Source organism: Aotus nancymaae, unplaced genomic scaffold, assembly GCF_030222135.1.
Source record: "Aotus nancymaae isolate 86718 unplaced genomic scaffold, 86718_ANA_hifiasm-v0.15.2.pri h1tg000058l, whole genome shotgun sequence".
NCBI lineage: Eukaryota > Metazoa > Chordata > Mammalia > Primates > Aotidae > Aotus > Aotus nancymaae.
This window is the reverse complement of record NW_026988472.1, coordinates 48,582,561-48,596,111: the sequence shown is the minus strand read 5'-3', so window position 1 is coordinate 48,596,111 and position 13,551 is coordinate 48,582,561. Positions and strand designations below refer to the sequence as shown.

Genomic DNA, 13,551 nt, shown 5'->3' with positions numbered 1-13,551 from the left:
TCATGGGGTGATTCCTCTTAATGGCTCATGTTACTTCTTCCAGGCACCTTGGCTGGAGTCATCGATCTTGCTGTGGACTGGATGACGGACCTGAAGGAGGGGGTCTGCCTGTCTGCCTTCTGGTACAGCCATGAGCAGTGCTGTTGGACTTCTAATGAGACCACTTTTGAGGACAGAGACAAGTGTCCCCTGTGGCAGAAATGGTCGGAGCTGCTGGTGAATCAGTCAGAGGTGGGTGTTTGGGAAGGGTCTTGGCTGGGGACCACTGCCATTCCTCACGTGCTTTGGAATGCTGCTGGGAGATTTGTGGATGTCTGATTTCACCTTCAAGTGCCTGCTCTGACGGTTGTGGCTTAACACTAGGATGACTGGCTTTTTCTAGCTCTAATGCTGTCACTCAAACTTTACCTGCAAAACCCTTCCCCGCTGTTTCATGTGCACAATGTGTGTGTGTGTGTGTGTGTGTGTGTGTGTGTGTGTAAAGCCTCATATTTGGCTTTATTTTGTCATATTTGGCTTTATTTTTTCTTACTGAAGGTGGTTTGTTGATCATGCTGAAGAAATAGGGTTGACTTTTATATTTTCTAATTGGGGAGAATGTATCTTTTTAAGTTATCCTTTACAAAAAGTAACAGCTTTAGTGAGATAAATTCACAGTTCATATTGTTCACCCATTCAAAGTGTACAATTTAATGATTGTAGTATATTCACTTTTGTAACCATTACCGCAATCTAATTTTAGATCATTTTCATCATCCTTTCCAAAACTCTGTCTCCATTAGCAGTTACTCCCATATACCCCAACCTGCCAGTTCTGAGCAACCACTAATCTACCTTTTGTCTCTCCATATTTGCCTCTTCTGGACATTTCATATAAATGAAATCATACAATGTGTGGATTTTGTGTCTGCCTTCTTCCACTTAGCATCATGTTTCTAGGTTTCTTCCTATTTTAGCATGAACCACTACTTCATTCTTTTTGATGACCAAATAATATTCTGTTGTATGAATGGGCCACATTCTATTTATCCATTCATTGGCTGCTTTCGCTTTTTGGCTATGATGAGTGATGTTGCTATGAACATTTGTGTACAAGTTTTTGTGAAGACATATGTTTCATTTCTTTTGAGTATATACCTGGGAGTGGAGTTGCTAGGTCAGATGGTTACTCTATATTTAACCTTTTAAGAAGTGGCCGGACTGTTTTCCAAAGTGTCTGTATCATTTTACATTTCCACCAGCAGTGTATGAGACTTCCAATTTGTCCACCTTCCTGCTAACACTTGTTATTGCCGGTTTTTGATTATAGTCATCCTAGTGAATATGAAGTGGCATCTCATTGTGCTTTCAGTCATCTTCCATTGCATTTTATAACCATCTTACATAGGATGTTCTGGGCCTTCTAGAAAGAGAATGCCCTAGGCACAGGAGATAATAGTGGTGAACCACAGACCCATAGCATTAGAGCTTCAGAGCTTTATTAAAATCTTAGCTCATGAAAGAGTTAACTTCTAACCCATTTTGGTGGTTACCACAATGACTATGGATTATTAAAGGATCAGAAAGCCATGTGAGGGGGAAGCAGGTTGCCAAGCTTCACATTAGGGGTAATGTGAGGATCTCTCAAGCTAGAACTAATCTTGGAAGATATATGTAATCTATTTATACATCTCCTCCTTTCACTTTTTTTTTTTTTTTTTTTTTTTGCCTGACTCACTTACCACAGCTGAAGACATTTGGAATGCACTTTGCCATTTTTGCTAAACCTCTTTCTCAGTGGAATTGAAAATTAATTCCTTCAAATCTCAGAAGTAGACAGGGATCTTGAAATCTCACACGTTCTCAGTGGTCTCCATTACTTCCAAAAAGAAATTCTCTACTTGGGTTGATGGGAGCGGGCAGACAGAATTGGCCATACGCCATATTTTATTTCTACTCTCCTACTTGCAATGTGTGTTTTGGGAAATACAGCCATCCATCTTTTCAACTGTTTTTAAGATTTATACTTTGATTCGAAGAATTACCTTTAGTAAGAGTGAGAGTTATTTTTAGCCTCCAAAAGGTACATATTTAAGTGGGTGAAAGGTATTTCTTAGTCTGATTTCTCACCACATAGGGTGCGAATATATGTGCTTATAAAGGCCAGAGCAGTCTCTTGGAACGTGTTTTTGCATTTAATAGGCACACATGTGGCTGTCCATAGCCTGACTTGTAGGTGACCTTGCTTTCCTGCCCCCCTTACTTAAGTAATCCAGATGGTGGCAAGAAGCTGAGGCCTGGAGAAGTGTGGTCTCTACCCAGCAGACCAGGCCCTTCCCGCATAGGACCTCAGACTGTATGTTTGGTTCATAAGACATTCTCCACACATCAGATAATTTGGAAGAAATGGTTCAATGAATTATTCTGAAAGTGATCATGTTTTTCTTCTCTGATAGCACTTCTCAAATGTTAGTACACATAGAACCTCCTGGAGGGCTTGTTAAAACACATTTATCTGGGCCCCAGCCGGGAGTGTCTGGTGTCTGGTTCAGGAGTTCTGGGGTGAGGCCTGAGAGTCTGCATGTCTCATAAGCTCCCAGGGGAGGCTGATGCAGCTGGACCATGCACCCCACCTTGAGCAGCGGTATTCTAAAATACAGGCCCGACCCGTATTCATTGGCAGTGCGGGTGCTTGCTGTCATTGGGTATGGCCTTAATGAAAGTTAAGAGAGATCAAGTCACCACAGACAAGACAAAACTAATCTGCCAGGGTCTCGGAGGCAGGATTTTGCACGTTACACCTTTGATTAACTCTATGCAAGTGGTGATTAAAACCAAGCATCATCCATGGTTGCCATTACTGCTGAGCCTTCCCCCGTAGAAGATGCGTGAGAGAAGCATCCTGGAGAAACACCCGCTGCTCTGTTTGTGTGTACTGACTAGCAGTAGCAACAGCTGATAAACCTACACTGGCCTTTTGGTTTATACAGGACAGGGACCAAACCTGCCCAATCCTGTCAAAGCTTTTGTTGTCAAGACAGATGGGGAGGGTTCGGGTCTGCTGCTCAGGTCTGCTGTGGCTAATGTTTCCTTTTTTGTTTTGTGTCTGTTGTCTAGGGTGCCAGTGCTTACATTCTGAATTACTTAATGTACATCCTATGGGCGCTGCTGTTTGCATTTTTGGCTGTCTCCCTGGTGCGTGTATTTGCACCATATGCCTGTGGCTCTGGCATACCAGAGGTGAGTTCTGGCTGAACTTTTTGTACCAATAATAAGAATAGCAAATTATTTTGCAGCACTGTTGTGCGAAGCACAGCTCCAAGCATTTTACTTCTACTAACCCATTAAGCTTCACAATGAAACTGTGAGGTAGGTACTATTATTCTGCATTTCATAGTTGCAGAAACTAAAGCACAGAGAGGTTAAGTAACTTGCCTCAAAAGTAACCAAGCTGGTAAGCTGTGAGTTGAACCCAGCATTCTGACTTTGGGATTTATACACTGTCTTCAAGATTTTTGCACTATTGCTTCTCAGATGATAAAAGCCTTGTCTTTGTAAACCAGGCATAACTGTTAAAGCCTGTGGAATCAGAGTTCATTAACCACACACATAAACGTGGCGTTATAATAACTCATCAGTGCATCTGTGATGTAATGTGAAAGCCACAATAATGGAGGTTTGTTGCTGTGAAAGTTCACTGATGATGAAACCTCTCTTGCCCCGTTTTGCTCTTCTGGTGGCAAGCTAATAGCAATGTTTAAAAAACTGAATTCTGCCTTCAGTACATTCACTGTGAATGTCCCCCCATGAATTAGAGTTCTTATAAATAGTTTTCAGGACTTTCATGTAACCAAAATATGAGGGAAGTGACCTCACTGATCAAGGGGCGTGCCCAAGACAAAACTTGACACCTACGAGGACCTACTGGGCAGAATCATGATAATTGAGCTGATTCCTGAAAAGCCCTGATGGTGGAAATTTTAGCCAAAAGTAATTTTAAAAGTTCTGGTATTATCGTTGTAATCCATGCAGTTCAGTTCTTCTCTGGGTTGGTGCCTTAGCAATGTCCACGGGCTGTGGGCTAGAGAGTTTGATGATGTCGTTCTGGGCCGAGTATGGCAGTAAATCCACACCCTTTGGGAGGGCCCTCCAACCCTGATGGTGGTCCAGGCAGTTTGCAGAAAGGACTGGAGTCATGAAAAGACAGTCAGAGGCAAAATTCAGCATGGTCTTGTTTCAGGAAAGATAGAAAAAAGAAGTCTTAATATGTCATGCTGAATTTTTGATGGTTGATGTTAACATATTGCCGCAGGAACCCCAAAATAAGCTGTATTACCATCCTATTTTCTCAGCACAGCCAGTTCTGCTATAATGCAGCATACACATTTCTAAATATCATCATGTCATGCAAAGTCATGCAACAGAAACCACAGGGCTTTATGGGGAACATGAATTAGGGGCACAAATACGCAAAACTTCATCACTGACACATATGACAAAAAAAGGAACCTAGTAAACACAGGAGCACAGTTGTACACATTAAATGGCTAAGAAATATATAAATGCCACAATAAATATGTCACTTTCTGCAAAGAACTTGAAGTTTGCTTGTGGAAGTGGGTGTTGGAAGGGCTGCGACTTGTGCATTACTGTGAAGGGCATAAGGAAGATTATCTGAAACTGGAGGGGAAGTTGAGATTGCAGGAAGAGATGGGTGTGGTACCCTGGTGTATGTGTGAACTGGTAGATGTTCCACTCATGTGTGTTTTGTGTTTTCCTACATGGCTGGGTGCAATTTTCTACATTTACCTGGTATTTCTCCTGGAGGAAATCTGCATAAATAGACATAAAATTTGCATTATGCTCAGATTCCTCCCTAACAAGAGCAGCATTGGAACAAATTTGCATTTTCTTTTTTCTTTTATTTTTCCTTTTTTCTTTTCTTTTTTTTTTTTTTGAGACAGAGTCTCACTCTGTTGCCCAGGCTGGAGTGCAGTGGCGCGACCTCAGCTCCCTGCAACCCTTGCTTCCCAGGTTTAAGCGATTCTCATGCCTCAGCCTCCCAAGTGGTTGAGATTACAGATGTACACCACCATGCCTGGCTGATTTTTGAATTTTTAGTAGAGACGGGATTTCACCATGTTGGCCTAGCCTCATGTGATCCATCCACCTCAACCTCCCAAGTGCTGGGATTACAGGTGTGAGCCACCACGCCTGGGTTTCTTTTCTCTTTATTATTATTATTTTTAAATATAGAGACGAGGTCTCAGTCCTTTGCCCAGGCTGGTCTCAAATTCCTGGGCTCAGGTGATCCTCCTGCCTCAGCCTCCTGTGGAGCTGGCACTGCAGACGTGTACCACCGTGCCCAACTAATTTTTGTATTTTTTGTAGGGCTTTGCCATGTTGTCCAGGCAGGTCTTGAACTTCTGGGCTCAAGCAATCCTCCTGCCTTGGCCTCCCAAGGTGCTACGATTACAGGCATGAGCCACAGGGCTTGAGGCAAATTTGCATTTTCCAACCGAGTGTCATAACTGAACTATTTTATTTGATGTCGAAAGCATCTCGGTTTGTGATCCCACTGCCCAACAGTAGGCATTTTTGACTCAAGCATTTCCCAAATAAGGAGATGGCCAATGGGAATTGGTAGAAAATAGAAGCAGTAAGAGGCATGCTGAGTAGTCCCATCTCTCCCTTCCAAGAACTGCAGATGTGTGGCTCAGCCAGTGTCCCTATAGACAAGGAGTTCAAATATGAGTTCTGTCTTTGCGGGGCTGGCTGGACTTTGTTGTCATCCAAAGTGGGCATCTTTATTGGTGGTAGCTGAACTCAGAAGGGGTAAAATACTGAGTTGAGCCTGCCTGCCTGCCTGTCTGCCTCTGCCTGCCTGTCTGCCTCTGCCTGTCTGCCTGTCTGCCTCTGCCTGCCTGCTTGCCTGCCTGCCTGCCTGCCTGTCTGCCTGCCTGTCTGCCTCTGCCTGCCTGTCTGCCTCTGCCTGTCTGCCTGCCTGTCTGCCTGCCTGCCTGCCTGTCTGCCTGTCTGCCTCTGCCTGCCTGTCTGCCTCTGCCTGCCTGCCTGCCTGCTTGCCTGCCTGTCTGCCTGCCTGTCTGCCTCTGCCTGCCTGCTTGCCTGCCTGCCTGCCTGCCTGTCTGCCTCTGCCTGCCTGTCTGCCTCTGCCTGTCTGCCTGCCTGTCTGCCTGCCTGTCTGCCTGCCTGCCTGCCTGTCTGCCTGCCTGTCTGCCTCTGCCTGCCTGTCTGCCTCTGCCTGCCTGCCTGCCTGCTTGCCTGCCTGTCTGCCTGCCTGTCTGCCTCTGCCTATCTGCCTGCCTGCCTGCCTGTCTGCCTCTGCCTGTCTGCCTGCCTGTCTTCCTGTCTGCCTGTCTGCCTGCCTGTCTTCCTGTCTGCCTGCCTGTCTGCCTCTGCCTGTCTGCCTGCCTGTCTTCCTGTCTTCCTGTCTGCCTGTCTGCCTGTCTGCCTGTCTGCCTGTCTGTCTGCCTGCCTCTGCCTGCCTGCCTCTGCCTGCCTGCCTGCCTGCCTGCCTGCCTGCCTGCCTGCCTGCCTGTCTGCCTCTGCCTGCCTGCCTGCCTCTGCCTGCCTGCCTGCCTCTGCCTGCCTGCCTGCCTCTACCTGCCTGCCTTCCTTCCTTCCTTCCTTCCCTTTTTTCTTCTCTTCTTTTTTCCTCTCTCCCTCCCTTCCTTCCTTCCTTCCTCTTTTTATTTATTTTTTTTGAGACAGAGTTTTACTCTTGTTGCCCATGCTGGAATGCAATGGTGCAATCTCAGCTCACCGTAACCTCCGCCTCCTGGATTCAAGCAATTCTGCCTCATAGCTGGGATTACAGGCATGTGCCACCATGCCTGGCTAATTTTGTATTTTTAGTAGTGATGGGGTTTCTCCATATTGGTCAGGCTGGTCTCGAACTCCTGACCTCAGGAGATCCCCCCTGTCTCGGCCTCCCTAAATACTGGCATTACAGGTGTGAGCCACTGTGCCTGTCACTCTTCTTCCCTTCTCTTCCCCTTCCCCTTCCCCCTTTCCCCTTCCCATCTTGTCTGTCTTTCTTTTTTATCTCCCCTTCCCTTCCCCTTTGCTTTCATCTCACTCTGTTTCCCAGTTTGGAGTGCAGTGGCACCATCACAGCTTACTGCAGCTTTGAATTCCCAGGTTCAGGCAGTCCTCCTGTCTCAGCCTCCTGAGTAGCTGAGACTATAGGTGTGCATCATCATGCCCAGCTAATTTTTGTACTTTTTGTAAAGGTGGGGTTTCGCCATGTTGCTCAGACTGGTCTCAAACTCCTGGGCTCAAGTGATCTGCCTGCCTTGGTCTCCCAAAATGCTGGGATTGCAGGTACGAGCCACTGTACCTAGCCGAGCCCTTGTTTCTTATGTGACAAAAGTACAAGGGATACATAAATATGAATAAAGCCAAAAAATGTGATGTTAAGTGAAAAAGCAAGTTGCACAAGAATACATAAAATATGCTTGATAGAATGTCTATAAACAGCTAAAATGAAACAATGAATGTGCTAAAACTATAGAGAAAGGTGAAGAAGTGGTAGGAAGTGGTGAGGGAAAGGAGGACGGTTCCACTGGGGAGGAAAACACAAGGTAGCCACTCTTCTGTTTCCTAAACTTGGTAGTGGGCACACGGGTACTTGTTTTATGAATATTCTTTTTAGTATGTGATAGATTCATTTCTCTATTTCCAAAATAGTTCATAATAATCTTTTTTTTTCTTTTGAGACAGAGTCTCACTCTGTCACCCAAGCTGGAGTGCAGTGGCATGGTCTCAGCTCACTGTAACCTCTGCCTCCCAGGTTCAAGTGATTCTCCTGCCTCAGCCTCCTGAGTAGCGTGATTACAGGTGCCTGCTACAACACCCAGCTAATTTTTGTATTTTTAGTAGCTGTGGGATTTCACTATGTTGGCCAGGCTGGTCTTGAACTCCTGACCTTGTGATCTGCCTGCCTTGGCTTCCCAAAGTGCTGGGATTACAGGCGTGAGCCACCGTGCCCGGCTCGTAACAGTCTTTTAAAGAAGTTTCAGAAACCAAATGGAGGTTTGACTCAGCAATAGCAAAGTCTTCCCTGTTATTATAGTAGAGCTGGAAATTCTTAACCGAAGAATGCAGTATTTTTCCCAGTTCTTAGAGGAGAGGGACAGAGTAAAAAGTGAATGTAAGTAAATTATTCATGGGTAAAAAGAATCTCCTCCCAGTCAACAGCCAACTAAATACGGAAACTGACTTCAGTTGAGACATGAAGCTGTTCTTCATTCTAGCAAAGATACTATTTAGAAAATATGTTTATCATTGTCTGAGGTGATCTGCTGTAAGCTGCTATATGGCATGCTGTGTAAGAACAAACTTTGAATGTGATGTACTTATGTACATTTAAAAAATTGTTCATCCTCCTTAGCATTTGCTTCCAAAACATTTTTATTACTTAGAGTGAAAATGCCTTTGGAAACATTTTTAAAAATGCAAATTTAAGCCAGCCTGTAATCCCAGCTACTTGGGAGGCTGAGGTGGGAGGATTGCCTGAGGCCAGGAGTTCGAGGCTGCAGTGAGCTATGATCGCACCACTGCACTCCAGCCTGGACGACAGAGCAAGACCTTGTTTCTAAAAAAGAAAAAAAAAAAAAGCAAATTTAAAGAAGGGCTTTTCTTTCTATGTAATAAATGCTCTCCATAAAAGTTCTATAAAGCACATTTAAACGTGAATACTTGCCTGTAATCCCAGCACTTTGTGAGGCCCAGGTGGGAAGATTGCTTGAGCCCAGGAGTTCAAGACCAGTCTGGGCAACATAGTAAGACCTCAACTCTACAAAAAATACAAATAAAATTAGCGGCAGGGAGCGGTGGCTCATGCCTGTAATCCCAGCACTTTGGGAGGCCAAGATGGGTGGATCCCTTGAGGCCAGAAGTTCAAGACCAGCCTGGCCAACATAGCAAAACCCCTGTTTCTAATAAAAATACAAAAATTCGCTGGGCATGGTGGTGTATGCCTGTAATCTCAGCTACTTGGGAAGTTGAGTCATGAGAATCACTTGAACCTGGGAGGTGGAGATTGCAGTGAGCTGCGATCATACCACTGCACTCCAGCCTGGATGACAGAGCAAGACTGTCTCAAAAAAAAAAATTAGCCAAGTGTGGTGGTACATGCCTGTAGTCCCAGCTACTCTGGGGGCTGAGGTGAGAGGATCACTTGAGTCCAGGAGGTTGAGACTGCAGTGAGCTGTGATTGTGCCACTGTACTACAGCCTGGGTGACAGAGCCAGACCCTGCCTCAAAAAAAAAAAAAAAAAAGAAAAGAAAAAACGTGAATACTTTACAGCTTGTTGCACTTGGGACTTGAGAGAAGGCTGGGCAAGGGTGTCCTCTTTCTACTTGCTTCCTTTTGTCAGTGGAACCACTGTCATGTCAACTATATGAGAAATCATACCCTCTCAGAACTTACTCTGTGTCGATGTTTCAGTTTATTGAAAAACGCAAACACTCTTACAAATATTTATTTATCAGAAAGAGTTCTGATTCTCAGATTAACACCACCAAGTCACAAATCTGCTGCAGTATATGTCATTAAAGCCTTGCTCGCTTCAGACTCTATGAATTCAAATTAAAGCAAGTGATTGGATTTCACAATCTACTGGGAATGAATTTGTCTTCTTTAGTCCCTAATTTGATCATGAGAATTTTATAAAATCATTTTAGAGAATTACAAAATACCTATTACATTGTTCAATTCACCATATGTCATGGCTGGCAAAGGCTCAGGTAATTTAGATGCTTGTAATTTTCTAAATGGTATTACGCTTTTAAACTATACCCTGGGGTCTAAATCCATATTAACTAACTGACAAAAAATTATAGATAATTTTATTCAAGGCACACAAAAGGGCAGGATTGTGGCAGGCATAATAAAACATCCCTTAAATAAAGGGATCTGAGATCCCAGAGCACAGGCTCAATTAAGCTAACTACCACTAGTTAAGGATGGGTCTAACCACCACCAGTTTGTCAGCCAGGAGTTCAAGGCTAGTTCAGGAAACACCATCTGACTGTATAGCTAGTAGAACTCGCACATGTTCTGTTAGAAGGAGCTCACTAAGTCCCTTGGGAACATACACACTATTGGATGAGCGCTCTTCATGACCCTCCCCAAATCACTCAAGGTGACATGATGCTCAGTAGAAGGAGTTGGTGAAAGAACAATGAGTGTTTCAGGGTTGTCCCTTAAATGCTCTATTGTGCTGCTCTTTTCAGGAGTCGAGCAGTGCTCTCTACCTGGGCTGCATTTTAGACTCACCTATGGAGGCTGTAAAAATCCTCATATCCTGGATTCACCTCAGACCAATTATGCCAAATCTCTGAGGGGAGAGCCAGTCTGCAGAGTTTTCTAATTCCCCAGGTGACTCTGATGAGTGCCAAGGTTGAGAATGACTGTAGTAACTATTTGAGAAATTGATAACTTGGCAGAGCAATGCCCACAAGGAGGTGTTTTGAAGTTATGTAACACTGACAAAAGATAACCTTGTCCCATTACATATAACATAATGGGAAAACCAGAAATTGACCACAGATTTCATTGACTGACTCACTTGGTGTCTAATTAATCTGTGATTACAGGCTTGTAAGTTGCTAGCTCAGCAGTAAACATTCGCACCATTTCAGCCAATTGGGGTAGTGGTTGGAGGTAGAAAAGTAATTTGGTCATTGATGATGTTTCTATATCCAAAAGAATACCATTTTGGCAGGGGAGAGGATCTTGGTGTATGAAGTTAATCATTGAGATATGTACCCAGTTAAATTATAAAAGCATTAGGCAAAGACTCAGGTGAACCTTTAGGAAGAAAGCCATTATTTGGTATTTACAAAATGCACGAGGTCTGGAAATGGAGCAAGATAATGCTCCCAATAGTCAAAGTCCTTTACAATACAAGAGGGTGGGATTTGACAGAAGAGAAAAGGGTCATCATTGGATTCAAACATCTTTATGTTCCCCAAACCTGTGTTATTGGAATGTTGAACGTCTTCTTCATTTTCTACCACTAAGAATATTTTCAAACATATTGAAAAGTTGAAAGAATTGGACAGTAAATACTCATTAATTCATCGCCTCCAGCAGGGGTTGGCAAACTTTTCTTATAAAAGAAAGACAGTCAATATATTAAACCTTGGAGGCCAAGGAGCAAGATGGAGCAACTATTCTTACCAGAAGGCTAGTAGTCTTTTTTTTACATACTACTTTTAAAAATGTTAAAACTATTCTTAGCTTGTGGTTCATACAAAAATAGGCAGTTGGCCAGATTTGGACCACAAGCTATAATTTGTCAACTCCTGACCTAAAGTTCAATTGACATTTTGCTCTTATAGGGGCAAACCATTTTTTAGGGGTTTGCGGCTGGGCCTGAGAATTAAATTGACATATAGGATAGATCAGCAGGAGAAAAGCATACAAGTTTATTTAATATGAGTTTTACATGACATGAGAGCCTTCATAAAGAGTGAAGATCCAAAGACGAAGTTAAAGTTAAGGTTGAACAGTTATGTGCTCAATTGGATAAGTAGTAATCTTTGAAAGTGTGACAAGGCAGAGGGGCCTGGGCTAGGGGTGTTAGCTGGGTGAAATGGCCAGGAGGGTGAGGGTTAGTCTAACAAGGTTGGTTTGTGCAGATTTCCCTCAGCCTGAACTTCCTGTCCTTGATGACAGGAATCCTTTTAGTACAGGAAGGGCATCTTTCACATGGGAATTTCATTTCCTGCTTTTAAGAAACAAATGAAGGTCAGGTGATCTTGCACCTGCTGTTTTTCAAGTGCCTTTAACCCAGAATAGTCAGTAGTTTGCCAGAGTGGCATATTTTGGGGTGATATATATATTTTTAACAAAAAGATCTTGCTCTGTCACCCAGGCTAGAGTGTAGTGGTGTGATCACGGCTCACTACAAGCCTTGACCTCTCGGGCTCAAGCAATTCTTTTACCTCAGCCTCCCAAGTAGCTAGGACTACAGGTGCATGCCATCATGCTCGGCTAATTTTTAAAACTTTTTTTGCAGAGATGGGGTTTCTCTATGTTACCCAGGCTGGTCTTAAACTCTTGGGCTCAAGTGATCCTCCCACCTCGGCCTCCCAAAGTGCTGGGATTACAGGTGTGAGCCACTGTGCCCAGCCGGGGGTAGCATATTCTTAACTACTTCCCTCTCCTTGCCTTGTCACATAGTCGGCCAGCTCCCCATCTCTTTATCTAGGATATTTTTCAGAGTCAAAAGTTAACAGTTAACATCAATATGTATATGTCTCTTCTCATCATAACAAAAGGTAGTGTGAATGGGATAAAATGCCATAAATCAAGCAAGACCTTGATAATGATTGATTCAGTCCTCTTTAGGATCTTTTGCTACTCTAGGAATCCTTAAGATTTACCATGTATTGAATTTTTAATGTTTTGGTTAATATAAAATTATAGTTAAATCAAAAATGAAAATGGCCTCTGTTCCATGCTATTGAGTGAATCTAAACTTTGACCATGTCCCTCAGAGGAATTACAGTTCTTTTCCTAGCCATGGATTGAAATAGTTCATTCCCTCTTGTTCTCTATCCTCTGTTTCAGATAAAGACTATTTTGAGCGGCTTCATCATCAGGGGTTACTTGGGGAAGTGGACTCTGCTAATCAAGACAGTCACGCTGGTGCTGGTAGTGTCCTCTGGCCTGAGCCTTGGGAAGGAAGGGCCGCTAGTGCACGTGGCTTGTTGCTGTGGCAACTTCTTCAGCAGCCTTTTCTCCAAGTACAGCAAGAATGAGGGCAAGAGGCGAGAGGTGAGCCAGCTCAGCTTCCATCTGCGGCAAAACTTTCTTCTTGAAGCCCCCTCCTGCTGTCTGACCTGCAGGTTTGCACGTTTGTTTTCATGGAAGGCCTCGAAGCTTATGTAGAACTATTTGTTTTGTAGGTGCTTTCAGCAGCAGCGGCTGCCGGAGTCTCTGTTGCCTTTGGTGCACCAATCGGAGGCGTGCTTTTCAGTCTAGAAGAGGTAAGAATGGGCAGCTGAGGGAATGCATGATTTTGAGCAGCAAGGCTCTTTGAAGGGTTAGAATCAAAGAAGTATTGGATAAGATTCCTGCAGTTAATTAAGGAGCCACAATTTCCACTTTTTTTTTTTTTTGAGATGGAGTCTTGCTCTGTTGCCCAGGCTAGAGTACAGTGGTGTGATCTCGGCTCACTACAACCTCCACCTCTTGGGTTCAAGCAACTCTCCTGTCTCAGCCTCCTGAGCAGCTGGGACTACAGGCGCATGCCACCACGCCTGGCTAATTTTTGTATTTTTAGTAGAGACGGGGTTTCACCATATTGGTCAGGCTGGTCTCGAACTCCTGACCTCAGGTGATCCACCCACCTGGGCCTTCCAAAGTGCTGGGATTACAGGTGTGAGCCACCGCACCTGGCCACCACTGTTAAATTCCTGTTTTTGAGTATTATTTAAAAAATTGCCAAGGTGATTTTTTTTTTGAAGATTTATAGCATCCTCTCTCTTTCTCATAACCAACTTGATTAAGCATTTTTGGTTTTGGTAACCCAAATG

The 13,551-nt window shown here is 43.9% G+C and overlaps 1 protein-coding gene across 2 annotated transcripts in view; it reads left to right on the top strand.

The window, feature by feature from the left end:
* The window catches only part of CLCN4 (chloride voltage-gated channel 4), an 81,313-nt gene that overhangs the window by 36,309 nt on the left and 31,453 nt on the right, over nt 1-13,551 (top strand). For both annotated transcript variants that reach the window (XM_021671556.2, XM_021671557.2), the window contains 4 exons: nt 44-231; nt 3,097-3,219; nt 12,584-12,790; nt 12,922-13,002. In XM_021671556.2, the coding sequence (XP_021527231.1) occupies nt 44-231; nt 3,097-3,219; nt 12,584-12,790; nt 12,922-13,002 (599 nt within the window). The remainder of the gene's footprint in view (nt 1-43; nt 232-3,096; nt 3,220-12,583; nt 12,791-12,921; nt 13,003-13,551) is intronic.